General features: G+C 44.2%; 1 protein-coding gene across 2 annotated transcripts in view; it reads left to right on the top strand.

Moving 5' to 3' along the window:
* LOC139554861 (CMP-N-acetylneuraminate-beta-galactosamide-alpha-2,3-sialyltransferase 1-like) overlaps positions 1 to 17,578 on the top strand; it is a 43,778-nt gene that overhangs the window by 10,814 nt on the left and 15,386 nt on the right. The window contains exons 2-4 of one of the 2 annotated variants that reach the window (XM_071368075.1): positions 8,757 to 8,905; positions 9,075 to 9,581; positions 12,309 to 12,502. In XM_071368075.1, coding sequence (XP_071224176.1) covers positions 9,291 to 9,581; positions 12,309 to 12,502 — 485 coding nt within the window. In that variant the 5' untranslated portion in view covers positions 8,757 to 8,905; positions 9,075 to 9,290. Of the gene's footprint in view, positions 1 to 8,756; positions 9,582 to 12,308; positions 12,503 to 17,578 lie in introns of both variants that reach the window. The other variant, XM_071368074.1, reaches the window with a different exon arrangement.

Here is a 17,578-nt window from a genome sequence, read left to right as displayed (position 1 = left end):
TAAGCTGCTTTGACAGCTGATGCTTAAAGTTAGTGAGGGAGATATGAGTCTCCGGCTTCAGTAATTTTTGCAATTCGTTCCAGTCATTGGCAGCAGAGAACTGGAAGGAAAGGCGGCCAAAGGAGGTGTTGGCTTTGGGGGTGACCAGTGAAATATACCTGCTGGAGCGCGTGCTACAGGTAGGTGTTGCTATGGTGACCAGTGAGCTGAGATAAGGCGGGGCTTTACCTAGCAAAGATTTATAGATGACCTGGAGCCAGTGGGTTTGGCGACATATATGAAGAGAGGGCCAGCCAACGAGAGCATACAGGTCGCAGTGGTGGGTAGTATATGGGGCTTTGGTGATAAAACGGATGGCACTGTGATAGACTACATCCAATTTGCTGAGTGGAGTGTTGGAGGCTATTTTGTAAATGACATCGCCGAAGTCAAGGATCGGTAGGATAGTCAGTTTTACGAGGGTATGTTTGGCAGCATGAGTGAAGGAGGCTTTGTTGCGAAATAGGAAGCCGATTCTAGATTTAATTTTGGATTTGAGATGCTTAATGTGAGTCTGTAAGGAGAGTTTACAGTCTAACCAGACACCTAGGTATTTGTAGTTGTCCACATATTCTAGGTCAGAACCGTCCAGAGTAGTGATGCTAGGCGGGCGGGCAGGTGTGGGCAGCAATCGGTTGAAGAGCATGCATTTAGTTTTACTTGCATTTAAGAGCAGTTGGAAGCCACAGAAGGAGTGTTGTATGGCATTGAAGCTCGTTTGGAGGTTTGTTAACAGTGTCCAAGGAAGGGTCAGATGTATACAGAATGGTGTTGTCTGCGTAGAGGTGGATCAGAGAATCACCAGCAGCAAGAGCGACATCATTGATATATACAGAGAAAAGAGTCGGCCGGAGAATTGAATCCTGTGGCACCCCCATAGAGACTGCCAGAGGTCCGGACACCAGGCCCTCCGATTTGACACACTGAACTCTATCTGAGAAGTAGTTGGTGAACCAGGCGAGGCAGTCATTTGAGAAACCAAGGCTGTTGAGTCTGCCGATAAGAATGCGATGATTGACAGAGTCGAAAGCCTTGGCCAAGTCGATGAAAACGGCTGCACAGTACTGTCTTTTATCTATGGCAGTTATGATATTGTTTATGACCTTGAATGTGGCTGAGGTGCACCCATGACCAGATCAGAAACCAGATTGCATAGTGGAGAAGGTATGGTGGGATTCGAAATGGTCGGTGATCTGTTTGTTAATTTGGTTTTAGACAGGCAGGGCAGGATGGATATGGGTCTGTAACAGTTTGGGGATGACCGCGGCAGCTTTCCAATCTTTAGGGATCTCAGATGATACGAAAGAGAGGTTGAACATGCTAGTAATGGGGGTTGCAACAATTTCGGTGGATAATTTTAGAAAGAGAGGGTCCAGATTGTCTAGCCCAGCTGATTTGTAGGGATCCAGATTTTGCAACTCTTTCAGAACATCAGCTATCTGGATTTGGGTGAAGGAGAAATGGGGGAGGCTTGGGCAAGTTGCTGTGGGGGGTGCAGAGCTGTTGGCCGGGGTAGGGGTAGCCAGGTGGAAAGCATGGCCAGCCGTAGAAAAATGCTTACTGAAATTCTCGATTATCGTAGATTTATCGTTGGTGACTGTGTTTCCTAGCCTCAGTGCAGTTGGCAGCTGGGAAGAGGTGCTCTTATTCTCCATGGACTTTACAGTGTCCCAGAACTTTTTGGAATTACTGATGCAGGGTGCACATTTCTGTTTGAAAAAGCTAGCCTTAGCTTTCCTAACTGACTGTGTATATTGGTTCGTGACTTCCCTGAAAAGTTGCATATCGATTGCATTAATAGGTCATGTAGGCTTCTAACCCATTATTTTCTACTTCAATATGGATAATAAAACGAGTAGGCTATATATTTACATTAAACTGTCAGATTTCCAGTCATTCCAATTAATTAAATGCCCCTTGATCTTCAAGAATATGACTTGGAAATATGGAAATGTAGATCATTGTAATTGTTAATACCTGAAAATAACCCCAAAACTAAGGATTTATTAGCTTATGTTTTTGTCATGGAAGAATGATTGGGCTCATTGCTTCAAAACATGGTTGAAAAAGAAATGCTGCTCTCATGGATTGGCATTTTTTGAGCGCTACTGAAAAGTGCTATTTGCATGACCTGAAAAATGAATGCATATGCTGCATTTAGGCCTATTGTTTACGTTTTTGTTGGTGACACCATAGAATTAGGAATTAGAATGCCTAATATAATAGGATCTCTATGGTTGATACTTTGATATCTCAATAATATGCAGATGTTGAAGTCTATCAAAAGTGCGTATGTATGGAGCACAGTACCAAAGAGGAGTTTACAACATTTACATTACAAGTGCTAGTGTTAGTTAACAAAAAAGCAATCTTTATTAAAATATTTTTTACCTGGGAGGAACTCCCTCAAACTTTTATTCCATAGGCTGGGATCTGCACTATGCAGCTTTTGCAAGAGCGCATTTTTCACTGGGTGTCCACGGGTCATAAAAACAATGATTGATTGGCAACTTAGCCTACGCTTCTTCAATTCAACCATTATTGGAGTAAAATACACCTATACATTTGTGAACAGTGGTTGAAATTCTACCTTTAACTAATAACGAGGAGAGACAAAATCAATCAATCAATCAAGGTATTACTTTTATTAAAAACGTATTATAATAAGGAGGCTGGTCGCCCCACCCACGCAGGTGAGATGGAGTGAGAGCCTCATGTACAGAGAGTACAGGATCATTTATATAGTCAAGCGACCCAATGCAAGCATCTGCAAAACATGTGACACTATGTATCTGTATGTTTGAAAAGGTGAAAAGGTTGCCTCAGTCTGTCACAACTGAGTGAAGACAATAGGGGCCAGAATAACAGGAAATCACTCAAGACATACTTCCTCTAACAGTAGATCAAGTTGGGCAAGGAAGTGCCTTTGACTGTCGGCCCAGATTATGTATGGTTGTACTGGTCACACACACACACACATACACACAAGGTGGTGTGTGTGTGATGTGGTTCACCATCCCAGCTATGTCAAGTTCTGCCAACACCAAGCATACTCCCCCTTTCCGGGCAAAAACCTGATGAAACCTCAAATCAACATCTAATTTTGAGTTGTCAGCAAATGTAATTTCAACATGATTTAAACTAACCTTTTAAATGATGTTGACCTGGGGTTTAAATCTGGTTAAAGTGACAAATAAACTGTGTACATTGGAGGTTAACGCCAGTCTGATGAAAATAACATTTATTTTTTCCCTGTAGGAAAAGACTGTTGACTACCAGTCTCTAAAATGAGAGGTGTTCTCTACTCCCCTCCCTCCCAAAGATTAATCGGAAACATCCATCTTATCCTGTGTCTAAGCTGCGTCTCAAATGGCACCATATTCCCGATATAGTGCACTACTTTTGACCAGGGCCCATAGTGGTGCACAATTAGGAATAGGGTGCCATTGGGAATGCAAGCCTAGATAACATGTTTGGAAGGCAGCCATCTTGCTTGGTCTAAAAGCTTTAACTTTGGGAAATGCTTATCATTCCTCAAACTGACCAAATTTGAATTTGCTATCAAAGTAACATTTTCATGGGATGTAAAAACAACCTGATCAAAGTCTTGTAAATGACTGTAAGAGAAACTCATAAATCTGAATGTAATTTCCATGAGTGCGGAAACTCACTACATAGTATGTAATGTGTTTAATAGCTTTATGTTTTGGTGGGGGTTATTCTTTTAATCTTGAATGTTCTGTACACTACAGATGTGCTGTCAGACAAGTAATAAAAAAGGGATTCAAGGGCTCATCTCTGCAGAAGTTTGAGAGCTGAAATTGCTCACAGGAAGCAGGAGAGAAAAACTATCTCTCAAAACACAATCTAGAGCACTTTTCTGTTGCTCCATCCTGTAAAGTTGATGACTTGTATAAGCCTGAGATTAGAGAGAGAACCTCTAGAACTCCTCAGCCTTCACAGCTTTCCCTCTCTCTCTCTCCCTCCCTCCCTCCCTCCCTCTCTCCCCCCCCCCTCTCTCTCTCCCCCTCTCTCTCTCCATCTTTCTATCCCTCTCTCTCCCTCCCCCTCCCTCCCTCCATCTCCCCCTCTCTCCCTTCCTTCCTCCCTCCCCCCTCTCTACCTTCCTCCTTCTTGCTCTGAAGTTTACACCACAACAGAGCTGTTGTTTCAGCTTTGGGAACTTTGATCAATCCAAAGCTGCCAACCTCCAGCAGGACAAGGTCAGGAAACTAGACGACACACACCATTGTCAAACACAGCCAGCCACCATCTGTTATAGCATACAGTCTGTTCAGTCTGTCATCTCCGGTACCTGGCCTTATGTTTCCAAGGACTCCCTGAGTTTAATACACCACCTCTCACATTAATGTGTCCATTAACCCCACCAAACACACACACACAGACACACACAGACACAGACACAGACACACACAGACACAGACACAGACACACACACACACACACACACACACACACACACACACACACACACACACACACACACACACACACACACACACACACACACACACACACACACACACACACATTAACACACACATATTTCCTACAAAGCCTCAGTGTAGCGGTAGCATGAGAGGCCTACCGTTTAATCCTTAGTTGGATATGCGCTGAGGCCTGCAGTTCAGCTGTGATTGTCAAATCCAATTTTATTGGTCGCATACACATGTTAAGCAGATGTTATTGCGGGTGTAGGAACACAAGCATTTCGCTATCTCCAACAGTGCAGTAATATCTAACAATACACAACAAAACCTAAAAGTAAAATAATGGAATTAAGAAATAATAAGGACGAGCTATTTCAGAGTCCGTATTATAAATATATAGTATATACACACAGTATACAGTATATATGTGATGGAATGTATAGACATTATGAACAGTATGTAGATAGAATATATACTATACCTGAAGATTACATAGGCTAGAATAGTACATGCACAGCAACAGTTGAATAGGATGGCATTGACTAGAATACAGTATAAACCTATGAAATTAGTAAAACAGTATGTAAACATTATTCAAGTGACCAGTGTTCCATTATTAAATTGACCAGTGATTCCATGTCAATGTACATAGGACAGCAGCATCTAAGGTTCAGGGTTGAGTGACCGGGTGGTAGCTGGCTAGTGACAGTGACTAAGTTCAGGGCAGGGTACTGGGTGGAGGCCGGCTAGTGATGGCTATTTAATATTCTGATGGCCTTGAGATAGAAGCTGTTTTTCAGTCTCTCGGCCCCAACTTTGATGCACCTGTACTGACCTCACCTTCTGGATGATAGCGGGGTGAACAGGCCATGGCTCGGGTGGCTGAGGTATTTGATGATCTTCCTGTGACACTGGGTACTGTAGATGTCCTTCAGGGCGGGCAGTGTGCTCCCGGTGATGCGATGCGTTGGGCTGACTGCACCATCCTCTGGAGAGCCCTGCGGTTGCCGACGGTGCAGTTGCCGTACCAGGTGGTGATACAGGCTGACAGGATGCTCTCAATGGTGTAAAAATTTGTGAGGGTCTTAGGGGCCAAGCCAAATTTCTTCAGCCTCCTGAGGTTGAAGAGGCGCTGTTGCGGTTTCTTCACCACACTGTCTGTGTGGGTGGACCATTTCAGATTGTCAGTGATTTGTACGCCGAGGAACTTGAAGCTTTTCACCTTCTCCACTGCAGCCCTGTCAATGTGGATGGGGGCATTCTCCCCCTGCTGTCTCCTGAAGTCAGCTCCTGTTTTGTTGAGGAAGAGGTTATTTTCCTGGCACCACTCCACCAGGGCCATCACCTCTTCCATGTATGTTGTCTCGTCGTTGTTGGTAATAAGGCCTACTACTGTTGTATCATCTGCAAACTTGATGATTGAGATGGTGGTGTGTGTGGCAACACAGTCATGGGTGCACAGGGAGTACAGGAGGGGGCTCAGCACGCACTCTTGTGGAGCCCCTGTGTTGAGGATCAGCGTAGTGGAGGTTTGGTTTCTTACCTTCACCCCCTGGGGGGGGCGGCCCATCAGGAAGTCCAGGACACAGTTGCACAGGGATGGGTTCAGACCCAGGTCCCCGAGCTTAATGATGAGCTTGGAGGGTACTATGGTGTTGAAGGCTGAACTGTAGTCAATGAACATCATTCTTACATAGGTATTCCTCTTGTCCAGATGGGATAGGGCAGTGTACATTGCGATGGCAAATGCATAATCCGTGGATCTGTTGGGGCTGTATGCAAATTGCAGTGGGTCTAGGGTGTCGGGTAAGGTGGAGGTGACTAGCCTCTCAAAGCACTTCATGATGACAGAAGTGAGTGCTACGTCGCGATAGTCATTTAGTTCAGTTACCTTATGAGAGGGTGATGTTTTTCTCAGACTAACCCATCCACAGAGCAATCACGATCCCTCCCACACAGCCTCAGACATCCCTCCCCTCACCCACCATCCTCTACGTCATCTCTCCCAGTGTCACGACTCTCACCGAAGTCGGCTCCTCTCCTTGTTCGGGCGGCGCTCGGCGTCACCGGTCTTCTAGCCATCGCCGCTCCACCTTTCATTTTCCATTTGTTTTGTCTTGTTTTCCCACACACCTGGTTTACATCCCCTCATCACTCTACGTGTATATTATCCTCTGTTCCCCCCATGTCTTTGTGTGTAATTGTTCGTTACGTTTATTTGTGTGACGCGTCAGGCAGTTTTTTTTGAACGCGTGGTATTGTTTTGAACGCGTGGTATTGTATTGTTGTACATTATTTTATGTGACTAAGTACGCTATTCGCTTTTGCCTTTGGCTGGAGTGTTGTGACGCTGTTGCATCCGACTGTTTTACTTCTGCCAATTAAAGTGTGCCTGTTCACTCATCTCTGCTCCCCTGCACCTGACTCCAGTTGACCAGTTGCGCACACAGCCTGACACCCAGACACCCTTCACCACCGTCTCTCCCTGCAGGGCAGACCCAGGGTTTCCTGGTCGATTCCTCATTTCACGAGTTTAAGGACCAGACATGAAATGGGTTTAGAATGGGATTAGAATATTTATTAAGGAAATGGAATGGATGTGAGAATGAGGATTCAGTGGGGAAATTAAAATGAACTGGATGAAGCCGAGGGCTGCAGATGAAGGATCCAGAGGGGCTGACTCTGTAGGGTTTGGCTTGGAGTCTCAGGTAGACATCACTGTCAGGCCGTGGTAGTTAGGCTGGTGTGGTAAAGGCAACATAAGTAAAAGGAGAAAGGAGGTGGGGAAAGGGAAAGGGAGGAGAAGGGATGTGACACAAAACAGGAGGAATGACTCGTCAGATTTAAGTAGGATGGTAGTGGTGATTAATTCTTAAAAGGCTAAGCCGTTGGGGGGGGGGGGGCTTTACTACTATATGGCCTGAACTGCAATAGCCCAGAGAAACGCATTGAACAACACATTCATAAATGACAGAAGTCTGTCAAAAAATGTATCATAAGAAACAAGGTTTTGAAGTGTCTGCCCTATATCTAGGAGATATAAGAAAGTTCAGGAAATGTTTCCTTTTTTTACATATATTTAACCCCTTTTTGGGGTTGGCACAAAACTACCTTCATACTTCCGTACCGGTTACTTTCAGATGAGTCCCGTGACACTTGTGGGGGTTGTAGAGCATCTCCGTGTCCATAGAGTAGTCATAATAGTTTGTAGGTCAACCTGTATGGACGCTACAGACTTTTTTGTGAGAAGACTGATTTTGGGGACATCTCATGGTCTGACAAACACCGGTCTAGCTCTGCTAGATATCTCTAGCTTAACTTGACGGATTTTGATGGGGATTTTTTTATTATGTTACTTAGATTCAAATCAAATCAAAATGTATTTGTCAAATGCGCCGAATGCAACAGGTATAGACCTTACCATGAAATGCTTACTTACAAGCTCTTAACCAATGGGGTGGTCAATGTAAATAGTCCGGGTGGCCATTTGATAAATTGTTCAGCAGTCTTATGGTTTGGGGGTAGAAGATTGCACCAGTGTGACAATCGACTCTAGGGGCTTAAGGAAAGTGAGAATAGGTATTGAGGCTGATTAGTAGTTAGTAGCAGCTTTAACTTGTTTGAGGAGTTACGTTCAAGACAACTAGTTAAGTGTTGCAAACAGTCTTTGAGGCTGATTGGCAATAGTTAGCAGCTACTGCTTGTTAAATTGCTAGGAAGCTGCATTCAAGACAACTAGTTAAGTGTTACATTCAAGTCTGTTCCTTTCTCTTAAATTTTTGTTAATTCTTGACACCATCAAAAAAACACCCCCAACCTCTGGTGTCTGTGTCCTTTTGTAGATCTGTGCTAAATTGACATGCCACAGATTGTAAAGAGCAAAAAGGTGAAGTTAGTATGTTTGTGTCCAAATCCTCATTTTATCACCTTGGTCTATAATTTGACAAGAGCGTTTTCGGTGTGGAGAATGGCCATTGACTTGCCTTGGCTGAATGTGAACAATACTGTGAAATGTTCTGTGTGTCTATGCATTTAACAGTAAACCCAGGACTTTCTGCTGGATGGTGGAGCTCTGATGTCCTTTCATGTAGAAATAGATCCCAGGGGGTCTTCCTGCTTTTCTGTTTTTAGTATAAAGCTAGAGTTGGTTCTGGGAATACTGAAAGTTGAAAGCTGTTGAAGGGAAGTGTTTTATCACATATGATCATTCATTTACTCAGCGGTGTTTGTATTTTTATTCATGTCGTCTGTTTGTTTGCTGTCTAGGTAAATGATTGACTGGACAGGCAGTGAATGCTAGACGCACAAGTCACTGACCTCACACTGTCAACCACAGAAGAGCAGCTGGATGTAGTTACCTGGCCATCGTTAAGTTGACAGGACCATCCTGGATTGTGTACCACCGTTCAACTACGGTATTATTGTTCAGCAGACGTGTCCTGGACATACACAAGGATTCCTCATCTATGTGATTTTTGTCTGACCAAACATTTTTCTACAGAATGCCAAGGCTTTCCCTTCAAAATATAAGGAACTAGTATTCTGGTCAGCTTTTTACTCTGAGATGTTGTTGTTTTCCAACAGAGTGAAGAGGAGCCTGTAATTGTGATGAGGAAGACAGGGACTGTTTCTGTTCATCAGAGGAACCTGGCGTTCAGCCTGTTAGAGCCACGAAATCTCCAAGGGAGGAAATATTCTCAGACATCACTTGGAAATTGGAATTTTCAATAAGTGGCTTCTCTCTGTTTTTCCCTTCCTTCCACCTCCGAGACAACTGAGTTTTTAATCTACCACTGCACCATGTCTCTATCGAAGTGGAGGAAGATCAGGGCATTTACTGTGTTTTCATGCATTGTAACTTTCACCACATTCCTCTTCAGTTACACGTTGAGAGATCCCTCTCTGTACTTCTTCAAATACGCCATCCGCAAGTCGGACAGCTTCTTCTCTAAGGGCCAGTGTGGCTGTCGACAGTGTATGACCGAGCTGGAGGACGACCCCTGGTTCACTGAGAGGTTCAACCTGTCTGTCCACCCTCTGATGTCTAGGAGGAACAGCCTGCTGACTGACGACACATACCGCTGGTGGCAGGTGAGATGTTACCACTGCTAGGGTTAGGATTGAACTGGCATGTGGACATGAAGCTAGGGTTAGGGCTGAACCAGGATGTGGACATGAAGCTAGGGTTAGTTTGAATCAGGATGTGGACATGAAGCTAGGGTTAGGGCTGAACCCGGATGTGGACATGAAGCTAAGGTTAGAGCTGAACCAGGATGTGGACATGAAGCTAAGGTTAGGGCTGAACCAGGATGTGGACATGAAGCTAAGGTTAGAGCTGAATCAGGATGTGGACATGAAGCTAAGGTTAGGGCTGAACCAGGATGTGGACATGAAGCTAAGGTTAGAGCTGAATCAGGATGTGGACATGAAGCTAAGGTTAGGGCTGAACCAGGATGTGGACATAAAGCTAGGGTTGGGGCTGAACCAGGATATGGACATGAAGCTAGGGTTGGGGCTGAACCAGGATGTGGACATGAAGCTAGGGTTAGGGCTGAATCAGGATGTGGACATGAAGCTAAGGTTAGAGCTGAACCAGGATGTGGACATAAAGCTAGGGTTAGTTTGAACCAGGATGTGGACATAAAGCTAGGGTTAGTTTGAACCAGGATGTGGACATAAAGCTAAGGTTAGAGCTGAACCAGGATGTGGACATAAAGCTAGGGTTAGTTTGAACCAGGATGTGGACATGAAGATAGGGTTAGTTTGAACCAGGATGTGGACATAAAGCTAGGGTTAGTTTGAACCAGGATGTGGACATGAAGATAGGGTTAGTTTGAACCAGGATGTGGACATGAAGATAGGGTTAGGGCTGAACCAGGATGTGGACATGAAGCTAGGGTTGAGGTTAGGGTTAAACTGGGATGTGGACATGAAGCAGATTTAGGGTTGAGGGTTAGGGTTAAACCAGGATGTAGACATGAAGCAAGGGTTAGGGTTGAGGGTTAGGCTTGAACCGGGATGTGGACATGAAGCTAGGGTTGAGGTTAGGGTTAAACCCCGATGTGGACATGAAGCTAGGGTTGAGGTTAGGGTTCAACCGGGATGTGGACATGAAGCAAGGGTTAGAGAGTTTGGATTAGTACACCCTCTGATGACCTGGAGGAACAGTCTGCTGGCTGATGACACGTACAGGTGATGTCAGGTTCTGAGACTTACAGGTGAATAACCACACAGGTGAGTTTGGTTCAGTCACATCAGGCTAACCGTCCTAATGATAATCAGGACAAGGAAGAAAACATTGTGTCCATGACAAGGTTATTAATGATACTGTACGTACCAATGCCCATGAACGATACCATCTCCTAGTCAGCTATACTTTGAGGTGGCTAATTTCTAAGATTCCACCAGATAGAACTGAATGGCTACTTAATAAATACCATTCAACACTGCTAGAGAAGTCTAGATCCAATAAACTGAGAAATAAAAACGTTACACTTCCTGTTTCTCAGTATTTCAGAGACAAGAGATATTCTATTTTTGAACCTAATCCGTGGCCATATTGAGTTCAAAGCGTAGGCCGATGGTATACTGAGCTCTAAATTATTCTTGCCTCAACCCTGCATCACAGTTTGTCAGTTTATTCTTGGTTTTTCTAAAGCAAGGTCATGTACAATGAAAGAGCTGCCGATCACTTAGGAACAGCCCGGTTACAACGTCTAACAGTCAAATGGTACGGCGTTGTTCGTTTTAATTCAAACATCAAAAGTCCATTCACCCTTCTTAGAAGTCAGTTAGGAACACTTTCTTGTAAATTAGAATTGATCCTGGGGCTATTACCAGTGGCTGCCACCATCGTGACTCCATTAAATTAAATCAGGAGATACACGTTGGAGGTGGACGGATCACATGCCCTGAGACGTGACAGGATCACATGCCCTGAGAGGGTTCTATGGAGATGAGGTCACATTCACCTTGACCAATTAGATGTAAGAGTAGATGGAATATTAACTAGAAGGTAACCTCCTGTTACTCATAACTTGTTTCATAAGAGGTGAGGCTTGATGAGAATTGTCTTGGGCCATCTACTGGCTCTGTTAAAAAAAGTGTCTTGGTGTGTGCTAGGGTTGAATGGTGGTAACCCAGTTACTGAGATTTACCGGGATTTACTCCCAAAACCACACCCCTTTTCCAGGATAAATAACTGTTTTGAAAGCCAATACTAACTAACATTAGCGCAATGACTGGAGGTCTTTGGGTATCTGCTAGCATGTTAGCCGACTTCCAGTCATTGTGTTAACGCTAGATAGAAATTGCGCTAATGCTATTTAGCAACTTACTTCAAACTGCACGCAGACATAAAATGGTATCTTTAAGTTCATCTGACTCTGGGGAAGTAGATAAAGGGCCTCATTGCCGAAATCCAAATGTGTCCCTTTAACAAGATAAAGAGTTTTTTTTATGCTGAGAACTGAAAGTATGTTTTTAAATAACATCCTTAGAATGTTCTTTAAACATTACTAATGTTTTGAAAACCTACTTTAAATAGAACCATGAGGAAACCTGTAGGAAACGTTATGGGAAGGTTGTATGCAAAATAACCATATGACAATCATTCTCTCACCAAGCTCTAAGAAACATGGTTCTCAGATAATGATGTACTGGCTGGCCTATCTCTGCTGTGTCTCTACCTCTTCCCTATCTCTGCTGTGTCTCTACCTCTTCCCTGCCTCTGCTGTGTCCCTACCTCTACTGTCTCTGCTCTGTCCCGAGTGGTTAAAGACCGAGCTGAAAGGCTTGAAGGTCTCCCTCTCTCTCCAGTGGTTGCAGGCAGAGCAAGAGCCGGCCAACTTCAGCGAGGTGGTGGAGAAGTTGTTCCAGGTCATCCCTGATGCTGACCTTTACATGGATGCGGGCCCTGAGCGCTGTAGGACCTGTGCTGTGGTGGGGAACTCTGGGAACCTTAAGGGCTCCCGCTACGGAGCCCTCATCGACTCCAGTGATGTCATCATCAGGTGACTCATCGAGCTTGTTTTTGGTTTATGAGTTACATATAATATTATGTTAGGAATGGAACTGCAAAGCCAGATAAGAGTGATTTTGTTCTGTATAGCATTCATGCCTGACCAATATCTAGGCTTTGATGTTATTTAGAAGTGTAATTATTGTAGTCCAGTTTCTTGATTCCCACCCCTACCTTTGATAAGATTACACCTGAGCCGGGATACACACGGTTTTGTTCTATGAAGGCGTTTATAGCCTACAATTATCATCACAATAGCTCATGAAAGGTTATATTGGAACAAACACAAGTTTGTTCCATCGAGGTGCTTGTATAGGCTATGAATAGCATCTCACCTGTTTAATTATACTGTGATCTGATCATTGTAGACGCCCCATTTGGTTTGATGTCAATATGATTTCACCCTAGCATAGACCGTTCCTCCCATCCATGTCACACCTGTCAGCTGCCCTACCTGTTGTTCCCATGTCAGTTTGTCTCATAGAAGTCAAAGCCACTTGGCCTCAACCTGTTTTAGCATGATGTGTCATGCGATTTAGGGCTTTCGCTATTTTGTAGTAGTCAACTGGGTGGGACTTGATATAGGTTAGTGCCAATTAGTCCCTCCAGGATTTTGCTGGGATTTTTTTTAATATTTGAGGGCTAAAATGCTTGATTTTTACATGGCAATATGCAATGATTTTGGCCAATTTGTTGCGAAAATGCGCTGATGAGGGAAAAAGTTTGCTTGTGTGGCTTGATTTAACCATATTATGTGGAAAATGTGCAGTGATTGGTTTAAATTGCAAGCCCTCTTTTTGTACGACGTTGATGGGTCAGTTTAATGCGATACCTAAGATGATTTGACTGTTTTATGCTGAAATAGTGCAGTGATTGGTCAAATTTGCAAGCCCTCACATTATATGCGATCGCAGAATTACAGAATCTTAGAGGGACCTGCCAATACACTCTGAAAAGAAGAAATAGGGTTAGGGTTAGGGTTAGAGCAGTAAGGCTAATGAAGCCGACTGTAGACGAAGGTCGGAGAGTGAAACCGGGGGAGGTGCATCTGCGACAGCCGAAAGTTGAACACTGGTGATTTTCCAACAGCAAGGCTCAGATCAATTTGGCAGTGTCAACATATACTACATGACCAAAGGTATGTGTACACCTGCTCCTCCTTATTCCAAAATCATGGCTATTAATATGGAGTTGGTCCCCTCCTTTGCTGCTATAACAGCCTCCACTCTTCTGGGAAGGCTTTCCACTAGATGTTGGAACATTGCTGCGGGGACTTGCTTCCATTCAGCCACAAGAGCATTAGTGAGGTTGGGCACTGATGTTGGGCGATTTAGGTCTGGCTTGCAATCGGCGTTCCAATTCATCCCAAAGTCGTTCGATGGGGTTGAGGTCAGGGTTCTGTGGAGGCCAGTCAAGTTCTTCCATACCGATCTCAACAAAGCATTTCTATATGGACCTCGCTGTGTGCACGGGGGCATTGTCATGCTGAAACAGGAAAGGACCTTCCCTAAACTGTTACCACAAAGTTTGTCTAGAATGTCATTGTATGCTGTAGCGTTAGGATTTTCCTTCACTGGAACTAAGGGGCCTAGCCCGAACCATGAAAAACAGCCCCAGCCCATTATTCCTCCTCCACCAAACTTTAAGGTTGGCACTATCCATTGGGGCAGGTAGCGTTCGCCTGGCATCCGTCAAAGGGTGATTCATCACTCCAGAGAATGAGTTTCCACTGCTCCAGAGTCCAATGGCAGCGAGCTTTACACCATTCCAACCGACGCTTGGCATTGTGCATGGTGATCTTAGGCTTGTGTGTGGCTGCTCAGCCATGGAAACCCATTTCATGAAGCTCCCGACGAACAATTCTTGTGCTGATGTTGCTTCGAGGCAGTTTGGAACTCTGTAGTGAGTGCTACAACCGAGGACAGGCAATTTTTAAGGAGTTACGTGCTTCAGCACTAGGCGGTCTCGTTCTGTGAGGTTGTTTGGCCTACCACTTCGCGGCTGAGCAGTTGTTGCTCCTAGACGTTTCCACTTCACTATAATAGTACTTAGAGTTGACCGGGGAAACTCCAGCAGGGCAGAAATATGACAAACTGACTTGTTGGAAAGGTGGCATCCTCTGAAGGTGCCACACTGAAAGTCACTGAGCTCTTCAGTACGGGCCATTCTACTGCCAATGTTTGTCTATGGAGATTCCATGGCTGTGTGCTCAATTTTATACACCTGTCAGCAACGAGTGTGGCTGAAATAGCCAAATCCAATCATTTCAAGGGGTGTCCACATACTTTTGTGTGTGTGTGTATGTGATCTCAGCAAAAAAAAAGAAACATCCCTCTTTCAGGACCCTGTCTTTCAAAGATAATTCGGAAGAATCTAAATAACTTCACAGATCATTGTAAAAGGGTTTAAACACTGTTTCCCATGCTTGTTCAGTGAACCATAAACAATTAATGAACATGCACCTGTGGAACGGTCGTTAAGACACTAACAGATGGTAGGCAATTAAGGTAACAGTTATGAAAACTTAGGACACTAAAGAGGTCTTTCTACTGACTCTGAAAAACACCAAAAGAAAGATGCCCAGGTTCCCTGCTCATCTGCATGAACGTGCCTTAGGCATGCTGCAAGGAGGCATAAGGACTGCAGATGTGGCCAGGGCAATAAATTTCAATGTCCGTACTGTGAGACGCCTAAGACAGCGCTACAGGGAAACAGGACGGACAGCTGATTGTCCTCGCAAAGGCAGACCACGTGTAACAACACCTGCACAGGATCGGTACATCCGAACATCACACCTGCGGGACAGGTACAGGATGGCAATAACAACTGCCCGAGTTACACCAGGAACGCACAATCCCTCCATCAGTGCTCAGACTGTCCGCAATAGGTTGAGAGAGGCTAGACTGAGGGCTTGTAGGCCTGTTGTAAGGCAGGTCCTCACCAGACATCACCGGCAACAACGCCGCCTATGGGCACAAACCCACCGTCGCTGGACCAGATAGGACTGGCAAAAAGTGCTCCTCACTGACGAGTCGCAGTTTTGTCTCACCAGGGGTGATGGTCAGATTTGTGTTTATCGTCAAAGGAATGAGCATTACACCGAGGCCTGTACTCTGGAGTGGGATCGATTTGGAGGTGGAGGGTCCGTCATGGTCTGGGGCAGTGTGTCACAGCATCATCGGTCTGAGCTTGTTGTCATTGCAGGCAATCTCAACGCTGTGCATTACAGGGAAGACATCCTCCTCCCTCATGTGGTACCCTTCCTGCAGGCTCATCCTGACATGACCCTCCAGCATGACAATGCCACGACCCATACTGCTCGTTCTGTGCGTGATTTCCTGCCAGACAGGAATGTCAGTGTTCTGCCATGGCCAGCGAATAGCCCGGATGTCAATCCCATTGAGCACATCTGGGACGTGTTGGATCGGAGGGGGAGGGCTAGGGCCATTCTCTCCAGAAATGTCCAGGAACTTGGTGGTGCCTTGGTGGAAGAATGCGGTAACATCTCACAGCAAGAACTGCCAAATCTGGTGCAGTCCATGAGGAGGAGATGCACTGCAGTACTTAATGCAGCTGGTGGCCACACCAGATACTGACTGTTACTTTTGATTTTGACCCCCCTTTTGTTCAGGGACACATTATTCAATTTCTGTTAGTCACACGTCTGTGGAACTTGTTCAGTTTATGTCTCAGTTGTTGAATCTTGTTATGTTCATACAAATATTTGCACATGTTAAGTTTGCTGAAAATAAACGCAGTTGACAGTAAGTTCTCCAACTGTCCACATGGCTGGCTGAATTTTGCTACCATCGGCAACTTCGGGAAGATTGCCCATTATTTTGTTTTTCTAAGGACCCAGAAAACGGCAGTGTGAGAACCTATTCAAGTAAGTAAATATTTTTTGAAAATGGTTGTGTTTTTAGCTAGCTTGCTACAGAAACTTAAGTGTGCAGGCTGACTCAAATTAGCTGCTAATGTAATGTTCTCTATACAGCAAACTGTATAGCTAGCTAAGTTAATTAAATATCACCAGCTTGCTAACTTCATATTAGCTAGTTAGCTAGCTATCTTGATGTATTTATCATTTTAACTAAATACATTTGTAGCTAGCTAACAGCCATGGAAGAGGGTGAAAGGATTAGCTATCAATTCAAGCTGTCAGAGAAGGGAGAGTAGGTTACTCTAGATAGGAAAGGTACCTTTTGCGGGAGGACATTTTTGAAAATATTCTCCAGTTCTAGTCAATAGCGAGGAAAAACTTAGAACAGAGAGATATAGTGACATAATATTCAGTGCTGTCTAATTTGAGAATAATGCAGCCTGTTTCTTTAGAATGTTTTCTGTTCTCGGGTACAGAGAGCTGTGAAACCCTGTCTGCAGATGAAGAGGTCCCAGTGAATGTCCCAAGAGAATAAGGAATAAGAATCCTTGTATACCAAATGTGTACCTATGTTGGCACATGTTGTGAACAGAAATACAGTTTAAAAGTCACACACAATGTTTAAACCTATTACAACTGGAGCAGGCCAACTCTGCTGGGTGTGCAGGTTTCTGTTCCAGCCCAGCACTAACACACCTGATTCAATGTATCAAAATGAATTAGTTAATAATCAAGTGTGCTGATTGGCCAGATCTGATATGGACTTTCTTTTGTTCACCTGAAATTATGCTTTAGTAATAATAGCCTACTTGTTATAAAAATGTCTAACCCTTACATATGAGTTAGCTTACTTGTACACTTTGAAATGATATGAAATAGTGTTGATTCTTTGAAGTTTAGTGTTTAAACTTGTTTTAATTGTAAACTGGCCTACAGTATGATCGCGTTAGCCTTATGGGCATTTGCAAAAGACTCCTTGACAATGTGCATCTGAAGCAGAGAATAGCTTAACTCACACATTGTTTACATATTGTTAAGCTCTAGGTTCTCAATTTAAAAACAATAACAGTAGACAATGTATGAGGCTAATCATTATACTAGACTTTTGTACATGCCTTGTGCTGACATGAAATTGTTTAGTGCAAATCCAACCCTTGTAATCTAGGTGGTGAAATGTCTGGAAACAGG

The sequence above is a fragment of the Salvelinus alpinus genome, chromosome 26 (assembly GCF_045679555.1).
Source record: "Salvelinus alpinus chromosome 26, SLU_Salpinus.1, whole genome shotgun sequence".
NCBI classification, from domain to species: Eukaryota; Metazoa; Chordata; class Actinopteri; order Salmoniformes; family Salmonidae; genus Salvelinus; species Salvelinus alpinus.
This window is presented reverse-complemented; position numbering and strand designations above follow the sequence as displayed.